Here is an 11,014-nt window from a genome sequence, read left to right on the forward strand (position 1 = left end):
TTTCGGTAAATACATATTGTAATTTAGAGTTTTAGGCAATAGAATTATATTATGGTGACCAAAAGAATATGGCTTCAGTTGTACAAAATGGTAGTTCTTTTGACAGTATTTATGTATTACTGAAAACGTTACTAAGAACGTTTGAAATCAAATCATGTACATTCATTTTGGTTTATCCATGTCATTAATTGTAAAGAGGTAGAAAAAACATTGATCAAGTAAATAACACAATGGTTCTGCATTTAAAATAAATGTAATAAAACAGACTCACTGTAAACCAATTCAGCGGACTGAATGACAATGATTGAACAAAGTGTATAAAAGATAAAATAGTTAAATGAAAAAAATGAGCCTGACACACACACATACACACACACCCACACAGACACACACCTGTGAATACAGGGTAGTTGAATCATCATAATGAGTGGTAGTTTTCTGCTGAGCCCAGCAAGCCGTCTGTGTTATTTTTAGAGGGCTGACACAGAAGCAGGCCGTCCATTTACTGTGTGAGCTGGCAGGCTGACCAGCGCGGCTCTGGCTGCTTTTAAACTACCAAAATGGGAATGATCTCAACATAAACACTGCGAAGGTGTGGACGCTCACACAAATGAGGTTAAGGGAATATTGAAAAGCGTTAATATACGCAACTCTGAGGTCCCTTTTGTAACTTAAAATTGCTTCTTAATTACTGTGTGATCTTATTCAATTCAATTCAAAACGTTTGCCATGTTTCGATGACTTCATATGGAGAGTTGAAGAATCTTGGCTACACAGACACAGACTGAGTCACATTATTCGTTTGTTCAAAATGACAGAACCATGCACATGTTTAACTAACACAAATGTTGTAAAGGAACCAGTGTAACGCCACCTGGATCCTCCACTAAAGAGTACAAAGGGTTGGAACCGGGACTAAAGGTTGTTGATGACGGATGGTTTGATCCTTAAGGTTCACTATAGATCCAGAAACTGAAGCCATGATTGGCATTGAAAACCACAAGGAGGGAGCTTTTAGCGGATAGCAAGCCACATCATAATTCAATCTGCAAGCCATCAAAGAGCACCAATATCATAATTCAATACCAAGAACCATTAGCCTGCAGTACACCGATATCATAATTCAATCCTGGAGCCATCAACTTCTGCCAATACTATAATTCAATACTTGGACCATTAGGACACACCAATAGACCTATTAGAATTCAATACGCTCAATGATCTAACTGGACATTGATACTGAAGTCATGGGTTCACGTGGGATCAGAAAGAACACTCAGGACTTATTTAGCTTCTTGATAACAGTGTGAAAAACAACACTAAAATTAGGGAAGGCAAGTGGTTCACCAATACCTTGGCTGCAACATACCGACTGGGCCACAGACTGTTCGCGGCAGAAACACATTTAGTTGGGCGTATGCAACGAGACACGTTTATGGAACAAAATGATCCAATGAATTAGCCTCAAAGCCAGCAGAGCACTCAGCAAGACTTGTCAATTTTTTTTTTCCCCTCTAAGACCGGGGCCCCTGGTGTGAGTCCGTCTGCAGTTTGTCTAAATTATCACATTGTGGTACCTAGTGGAAATGAGACTCCATTTGGTTTTCTGGTCGGTTGCTCCTGTTTATTTTTCCACGTTAACGTCTTGTTTAACTGTTCACAACACGGCATGGCTCGGTGGGGGTCAGACTGCTGCTTCATCTGAAGACAGTAAACTAACCCGGGGTCAGTCTTTTACAGCTACGACCAAATCTCTAAAACATTCCCATTGAATTCCCACACAGCTGCCGTCGAGCGCATCCATCTTTCAGATGCAACGCCATTCCAAATTTTAAAAGCATCAAATATTTATCTAGAAACTAGACATTTCTGTTTAAATATTTAAAGAGGATTTCTTTTTGTTCCTTTATATTGTTCAATTTCCACACAATAGTCTTTCCACACTATGCTCTTTTATAATCTCATACTCAATGACATTTTGACTTGAAAAGGTATTCATTATGACCATGATTTACAGCATACTTTAAATACATTTTAGAACAGTTTATCTTCAGTGTGTTTTGAGTTGTATTTTTATATTTACTTAATATTTAGCAGCAAAAAGTTTTAACACTTAACCCACCCCCGAAAAAAAGTTGAACACAGAACTATTATCCTGACTATTAGCTACACTACTATAGAAAGAAATGTACATAACTATACATAAGAAGGACATGGTTCATTCAAAGTATAAAGACCAAGTTCAGTTTTTTTATGATAAAGCAATATTTTATATACACGAGTAAATAAACAACTGGTGGAGCAATTGAGTGATGACATGAATACAAAATGGTCTAATATCAGACATAGCATGTGATTGATCAATAAAATGACTGCTAAACCTTTTACATTATTTTTTCAAGTTTAGTTGCTCAACCCTGAAATCAATTTCTTCATCTAATACAACTGTTATTCACATTAAATCGAGTTATTTACTTGTTTATTTTAAAGGATTAGCAAAAAAAACAGCTCCTTTTTACTATTCAAAGCAACTGCACTTAACTATAAAGTCTCACTAATGAAAAACAATGAATCTGAAGGACGCCCACACAGCTAGAGCATATCAACCGATCCCGAGAATATGGCATAACTTAAAAACATCACTGGCTAACAATCGGCCCAGCATCGGCTCAGCAAACTACTTTATACCCCAGAGGTCTCATTGAAAGAGCATTTCTTTCACCAAAAAAAACCCTGGAAAATACCCAAAATAATCACACTTCTTGCCAGTGATGTCAAACATCAATTAAACTCTACATAATTTCAACAAAAACACACACGGACATAGAAACCAGTCTTAGGGAAAAGAAATAGGATTTTAAAAACATGTTAAAACTTTTCCGTATAAAGGTTTGTAAACAATACAACGGTAAATTTGTTTCTCCAGGACAGTCAAAGAAATAATAACATGAACATACTTTATTTACCGTAACGGCAATTCTCTTTTTCAATCGCTGACAACGATCCTCCAAATCCATCTGGTATTAGTGCTCATCTTAGCGGGTACACACACGTACACACACACACGCAACCAAACCCCAACCAACAGAATGACTTGTACTTTAGTTTGTCTATTAATATACTGTATTTTTTACCTCTTGCCCTGCTGTGTAATTTTTAGAACCCCCCTTCCATCCAGGGAGATAAATATATATATATATATATATATATATATATGTCAATTGTAACAGACACAGTTCCGCACTAAACTCTTGTCCCGTTTCATCATCCAGATTTTAAAGTTAATACATGTACTAGTCCAGTACTAGTTAAATAACCAATAAAATCTACTAAAAACACTTTCATTACACTTGGCAATGTTAGGTTAGACCTTAAAATATTTTACCAACTGGCTGCAGTGTTTCTCAAAGTGTTGCAAACTGTATCAGAGAGCAGGGAGTGCAGGCCCCTATTGAGAATAATCCACTGATAAGGTGTAAGGACAGATTTGTTTTCAGTCTCTAGCTGCTACACATTCCACGGTTGCACAGCAAGAAGGAACAAACCATTAACCCACAGAAAATAGGACGCTAGAACCCCCGACTGAAGCAGGCAGAGGGCAGACCAAAGACCTGACGTGCACTCGTCCCCCCCTTCTGACTCATGCTTAGTCGCTCAACACCCACTGACACACAGTGAAGCCACAGTCCCACTGCCAGGTTTTGTCACTGGGCAGAGAAGTGGTTGGCTACAGTAAACGCATGACGTGATGCCCCCCCTTTTCCTCTCTGCTCCCCCCAGCCTGTGCAGCAACAGAGGGGTAAAAATATCCCACCAGCAAGTTCAGACAACCAGCTCATAAATTAACAGTAAAACTCCTGCAGACAACGGCGGGCCGGTCGCGGAGAGATTTAAACCATGCGAGTCGCCACTGACCACAGCGCCCCGGATCAGTTTACCAAACCCCGGGTCCTTGAATCTACTGGTGAGACCGGCAGTAAATTGCAGACATCTAATCAGATGTCCACAAGAGAGGCCATTTTTCAAAAAGTGGCTTAAGGCGGTTGGTTTTCGGATAAGTGATGAGGTGACTTGAATGCTATCCGGACTAAATTAGAAACAACAGAAAATCCTGGGGGCCAAATGACAAGGCCAAAAATTCAGCAGCCCATTGAAAGCCATTTTGATCGTAATATGTGTTACAAAAATACTTATTTCGACACAACACAAGCAGCGGAAATTATGATTTTCATTTTGGAACCAACAAATGACGCAATGCTAAATCATTTATGTACCTTTGTTTGTGGACAACTTTACTTTCAAGCAGCAAAGAATTTCAGAACAGTTTTTAATTGTTAAAACTCAGGCTGCATCGATTATTTTGATAAATATCGCATACTGTAACAGGATTTGGTGCCGAGTTTCTTACCCACGTGTGATGAAAATATTGTAATATTCAATTATTTTAGTCGAAACAAATTCTGTGAACATCCCATTGATAAGTCACTTGATAGCAAGTTTTATTTTGTGCTGGAAACTATTTGTCGAAATTTACCAAAGTATAAAAATGTAATGTTAGGTTTTTACTATGCGTTATTTAATTCTCGTTTGATTGTATCGAAGGCATCGGTATAGAACATTTTCAATCTATAGCCCTAGTTATAACATCTTTTGCCAGGCTACTTTATTACTTTGCCGAAAAAGCTGTCCACTTTTATTAAAATATAAATTAAACATTTTAAAATGACCCATGTTTGGCTAATACTGTAAATAGAAAAATTAACTTAATACAGGTCATTACCCTCATTACATTTCTTAAGGTAGCTTTTCATGCATTTTCCCAGAGGTATTACTTTCCGAGATTTGATTCTTTAATTCCCAGTTTCTGATTTAATAGTAAGAAAGTTCTACATTCTCAGTCTGAAAGAAACAACAAAGCTATGGACCATCAGCACTTTGTACTTCCCAGTGTGACACAAAACAAGTATGTACAAGTTTATGCCTGGTGTTAAAGAACATAAAATATGTTTGATTAAGTCATCGAGATAACTTTTTAAGCAGATACATTTTTATAATCTTGAGGCCAGTGACCAAGTGGAGACACAATGTTCTGGCTAAATGCTTGAATAGCTCAAAAGAGTGATGATCCCTCTCGAAAGAAACTCAACTGTGTAATGGACGGCCAGGGATTACAGACGTTAAAACCTCCTCCATCTGTAATTCACTGTCACCCTGCCATCATCTCTGAATCACTGATCCATTTTGCAAGTGTGCGAGCCCTTGCTAAAAGCATCACTGTTGCACCCATTTGTGTTTGTAGTGGGAGGGGGGGGGTAGAGGGGGAAAAAAAAGCAAGAACAGAAGACAAGTTAACAGCTTGCTACACCGCTGCAAAGCACACACTGTCCTGCAAACGCCACCTCGCTACTTTCTCACACAGGATTGGGATATGCTGATCAAATACCCTTTTAATGAACATCAGCAGTTGGAGCTCGGAGAAAAAAGAAGCCACGATGGCTTCCAGCTACTGACAAGTTACCTCGCATTTTCATCATCAGAAATAAACTAAAGAATAAAGAAACGCTGGTTGCCACTACACAGGACGATCAGAGCTAGCGCACAGTGTGAGCCGTCCATTCGGTCACAAGCGAGATGAAAAACGTGAGCACAATCGTCTGACAAGGCCATGTGTGGAGACCGTGATGATATCATAACAAGTCCACATTATCATCAGAAACAGATAAGAAACAAAGATTCCCGTCTGAAGGCTTTCCTCCCGGAGCCCCATCAGTGGGAGTGAGAGTAAATAAGATGTCATCAATAATAGACAGTGAATGTTCTCAACAGTTTCGACACATGCACGCGCACACACACACACACACACACCCAACTGATTCCTATCCTGCAGACAGGCCTGCCAACCGCCAGCCTTTTTGCACACGCTCAGATTCACTGTCCTGACTAATCGCTTGTGATAGGGGCCTTTGCCATAATTACCCAGGGCCTTATCACAAACTTATGTGATGCATTTTTCATGTCCTGGCTGCTGGCGGTGCCTTCACTGTCCGCGCTGGCAGTCCATCTATGAAAAAAAAAGACCCGATCTCAAACAAATTCACACACATTCGAGAGACACCAGTTCAATCAGGGAGAGATGGGTGAAAACTGGGTGAGAGGGCCGGAGAGGGGAGCGGAAACTAAAAAAGCGACAAGGGGGTGGGGGTGCGCAAGGGGGGGTAGGACAGGAAGAGGGTGGGAGATAAGATAGTGAGTAAAGAAAAGAGAAAGCAATTTTTTCTTTTTTTTTTTACATAATGCATGAAGAAGCGGGAGGACCAATCGGGATCAAATAAATAGGAGAAGTGAAGCCTTGATGATGTGGCATAAGTGCAACACAAAGCCCGCTGGGAAGACTTGTTCACTGTCCTTTTGTCTCCCCCGGTCATCGGGCACCGTGACCCAAATAAAAGTTTAAATCCCAAACACAAGCACATATTTAGGAAAATACTGTTTACTGAACAATCGAGGCTGTCTCGTCCAAGCGATCGTATGTAAATGAAGACAGCAACTGGGCTACTAATATTCATTTGAAATTCAGCAATGTGCATTAAATGCCAAGGGAGGAGGAAAAAAACAACAGTGCCATTGTCTGCACGTCTTGTGATAGGTCAAACACGCTCCGATATACAGGGCTATATTCACATACACAGGGGAAAAAAAAAAAAAAGGCCCAGTATTTTCCCCTTAAAAAACCTGGTCCGGTGCCATGGAGCTCCACCGTGCACGTCCAGACTGCTGACGTGCGTGAGGGACCTGAACGATTTCAGGAGTTCATCCTCGCTAACAAGGTCAGGTTTAGATATTTCCACTTGACCAACAAACTCTTGCTTAAAAACCTTCCCCCCCGATCGTCCAAGAACAACACAAAAACACACACTAAAAATGAAATAAAATAAAAACATTAGTTTTTAAATTCTTCACCAACGTCAAGAGACACGGCTGCCCCGGTGTTAGAATTGAACTTGAGAAATTTTTAGTGTGAAAAAAAGCGTAAAAACACAAGTGTTTGTGTGTGGCTAGCCTCTGTCACCACAGCGCCACCGCACTTGGGTTTTTCTCTCTCCCCCCTGATGGTCCAACATCCAGCGGCTACCAGCGTCAGGCTAACTGGCTGCTCGCTCCGGTAAAAGTTGGAAGAACAGGCGATAAAAGCAGAGCTAACCCGGGGAGCGAGCCTCTCCAAAAGCCGTGTGGTTGTGTTAGAATCTCGGCGGCCGCATCCCCGCGGCGTCGCCCCGGCTTTTTTTACCCCCAGTCGCAGTGTCCGATCGATGTGGAATTGAACAAAGAGGATCAATTTCTGATCAGCGCGAGGGAGAGAGAGAGAGAGGGAGAGAGAGAGCCACTTTCATCAATGCGAGGACGAGCTCTCCGGTTCTTACCCCCGAAACACCTCCGAGCCTGCCGCTCGAACAACAACCAAAAACACCGCCGCCGACCCCGGAGCCGAGACAGCGGCGGCGAGCGACGAGTCGAGCGGTTTAAAAAAAAAAAAAGGAGCCCAGACTGACCTGTAGTTGTTGTAAGTCAAAGCGCTTCCAATATTGAAACATCGATCCTGCATTGGCCGCCATCTTGAGACATATTGAGACAGGAATGAGATGCTGATAGAGAGCGCGGGGGTTGGAGTTCAGTGAGGAGGACCCGGGCGGCCGCAACACCCGGACCGGATCACAGAGAGAGATCACACAAAAGATCAGACTGCGTACGGATCGGAGTCACTCGACGTGCGTGTTGCCTTAATAACGCCATTATAATTGCTTAAATAGCGTTTTATCAACATGCAGTTATAACAGGTAACTATCTTATTGATCCACTGCTTTAGATATACATTTACCGTGATATTGTTTATTTCGTCATCGCTGTACAACATTTTTAGAAAATAATAAAAAATATGACTATAAGCCTGATCTCGAAAGAATAAAGAATATATATTTTATATCCTTTAGAGTTTACGGTGATGTGATACTATACAAACTTTAAAAACGGAAATCCCCTTTTCGTGTACATCTTTATTATAACATGTTTTCGATGTTTATAGTGCTTATAAAGGATAAACACGAGCCATCAACTTAAAAAGTCTGTAGTAGGATAACATTCGTAACCAAATGGAGGAGAGAATATGTGAAGCAATACAAAATGAAAATATGGATCACGTTACATATATCAATATAAAAAAACGACGTTTAAACCAACATGTTTTGATTAATAAACTGGAGACTAAATATTGACACATTAGGCTCTTCTTTATTTAAGTTTTAATCGTGGCTGTTTTGAAAAGTCTTCCTTTAAAACTCAAAAGCATTATTTTTTATAATAGTGAGTCAAAACTGCTGTAAAATGTAATAAATAAGAAATTATCGTTTAAAAAAAAAGGTTATATAATAGCCTGAGATAATAGATGATAATAATACTCTTTAAATGCTAGTATTTTGTAAGAGTTGCTAATGTTTTAATGGATAAAGTAAAGGAAGTGCAGGGGGTTAAATTTAATACTTAAGTATAAAGAAGACTAGAGACTATACGAATCACAAAAGATGAATCCAAAAACAAGTGATATTGACCTCCATTTTTGCCGTTAACAAGGATTTCATTAAAATTCTGATACACCCATTAAAGTGTTCATTTCAAACCCAGATGTTCACCAGATTAGTTAATCAAATAAGATGGTCTGATAATCCAGCATAGCTCTGGCGCTGCAGCCGGGCAGCCCGGTGGTGAGGGGTGTCAATGTGCATTTTTATCTGTGGGTAAAAATGACCTTGAGCAACTCAGTGAACCCCAGATGCACCCGGGGGCCACCGGTCCCGCTGACCACATCATCCCCCCCTGACCCGCTCACTGCCGTGGATGTGCCTCGGAGATGCAAAGAATTTCTAATCACGACTGTATGCATGAAGTGCCCTAAATTCCTGTGTCAAAATGTGCCGCCTGGTGCACCTTAAAACACATCACATTATTTTTTCATCGAACACTCAGAGCCCACAGCCTCGTTAGATATGAACAGCTTCTAACGAAAATATTGTGCACTCCTCCATAGCCACTGAACTGTAATTGCATCGACTAAAAATAAACCTGCAGATAATTCCTCATCCCCTTCACTTAGGTAGATACAAAGGTGGGCTCTTTAGGGTCACTCTAAGTCGTGACATTAGATTTAAAGGATGATGACGTATAGAAGTAATAACACTTCTTTGATGTCTGATGAAAACATATTCCCAGTATTTTACACATCATAACTACATTAGGTTTTGTGTAGCATGTCACGCTGAGTCACATGCTTTCAGCTTCAAGACACTCTTATCATTAAAAAGGTCAAATGTCCTCTTTATGTACAAATTGTCAAATGATTTCATGACTCTGGGCCTCATTTTCTTTTCTAACATGTCCCGCCATGTTAGTCATCGTTTCTTTATGCAGGCCTTCTGGTCTACTGGATGTATCTATCATTAAACCTAACCTGAATAACCGGTCTGTGATCATTCACACATGCAGGACGAAGACTGTGAGATTTTTGTTTGGCTTTGTTCTGGCCCTATGGGGCGAACAAAGTACAGTAAAGTACACCAGTACACGTCGATGATGTATGAAAATGAAGATCTTTCGAAATAGTGTTGCTTCAGTTGTTGGAAAGGTCACATGTGATACTTACTTCACTTCAAAAATAAGAATAATTACACAGAGTGTAATATAAAAACAACATACAGTGAAAACTCAAGCACAGAGAGAGGCCAAAATAGGCCTGTGCCGAAAAAAATAAATATTTACCAAACTGTCTGTAACTGGAAGTATGAGTCACACCCTTGAATTTAAGTGTTTTAAACAACTTTGCATGTAAAATAGCAACACATTTTTGCCACCATAACCACATGAAAGTTTCATTATTTTACTGATTTGATTCGATGCAGTGTTTATAAAGTCAGGTTTTCAGAGTGGTTTCAAGTGTGTGTGTTTTTGAGTTATTTCGCTAACAGACAGAAAGAAGAAGTGATATTCTAACTCTCAAGGTGTATTTACAAAGAAGAAGGAAGTTGCTTTTTTAAAAAAGTTTAACTTAATAATGATCTTGAGTGTCTGGAGAAAGGTGCTTTAAATAAAAGGTATTATTATTATTAGCACTTGTTAGCTAATTAGAAATTGTGACTTAATCTAAGTTTGAACCTTCATGATGTTTCAACAAATAGAGTCATAAAGGTATTTCTGGAACTCGACAAGAATGTTGTATACATAATACATTGATCACTTATTATCCAACACTGCCTTTAATGCATTAAAAAAAATGATATTAAAAAGTGTAATAATAGTGGATGAATGTGAGTTCAGAATACTTTTATTGGATTGGATCAGTAACATTATCAACCGAAGCATCAGCCAGTAACACAAACGGTAACTAGATTAGTTAATCCAATAAGATAGTTGGATAAGAAGGCGATGACACCAAATGTCTGCCTCACGACGGCAACTGTCTTGTGTTCAGTAAAAGTATTCCTGCAATCATTAAGACTCGCTGAGCAAAGTGCACTCAAAAGTCTACAAGCTGTGAACATTACAAGATACATTTTTCCCCGCAAGTCTTCACTCTCAAACAGCAGAATCCCCACAAGGATTTGGCTGAAGCTTCATGTGCTGTGGATCACTTTGAAGCAGTAGGGGGCCGAGCAGCGTCAGTCGGAACAAGTAAGAGAGTCTAAGTTATCAAACTACCTACAAATTATGTTCCTGCTGCAGATTCTCATGTCTAGCATGAATGATTCGAGTGGGTTTCCCCCCCTCCTCCCCCGTGCTTTTATTACACTCTTTGGTGAAATTAGAGAGGAGAGAAACTGCATAAATTGTTCTTGACAAGGACAGCAGGCGGATCGTGTTGAGGCGGGAAATGAAGTCTCATAAAACAGTGCAGGGTTTGGTGAACTCATTTTTTTTCCCCAACTATTTATCCTTTTATCGCTGCTCTGCTTGTAATCTTCTTTAGGAT

General features: G+C 39.8%; 1 protein-coding gene across 2 annotated transcripts in view; it reads right to left on the minus strand.

Moving 5' to 3' along the window:
- cux1b (cut-like homeobox 1b) overlaps window positions 1-7,716 on the minus strand; it is a 67,452-nt gene extending 59,736 nt beyond the window's left edge. For both annotated transcript variants that reach the window (XM_087795493.1, XM_087795492.1), the window contains exon 1: window positions 7,551-7,716. In XM_087795493.1, the coding sequence (XP_087651619.1) occupies window positions 7,551-7,613 (63 nt within the window). In that variant the 5' untranslated portion in view covers window positions 7,614-7,716. The remainder of the gene's footprint in view (window positions 1-7,550) is intronic.
- Between the last annotated feature and the right edge of the window lie 3,298 nt (window positions 7,717-11,014).

The sequence above is a fragment of the Callionymus lyra genome, chromosome 7, assembly GCF_982586985.1.
Source record: "Callionymus lyra chromosome 7, fCalLyr1.hap1.1, whole genome shotgun sequence".
In the NCBI taxonomy this organism is placed as follows: domain Eukaryota; kingdom Metazoa; phylum Chordata; class Actinopteri; order Syngnathiformes; family Callionymidae; genus Callionymus; species Callionymus lyra.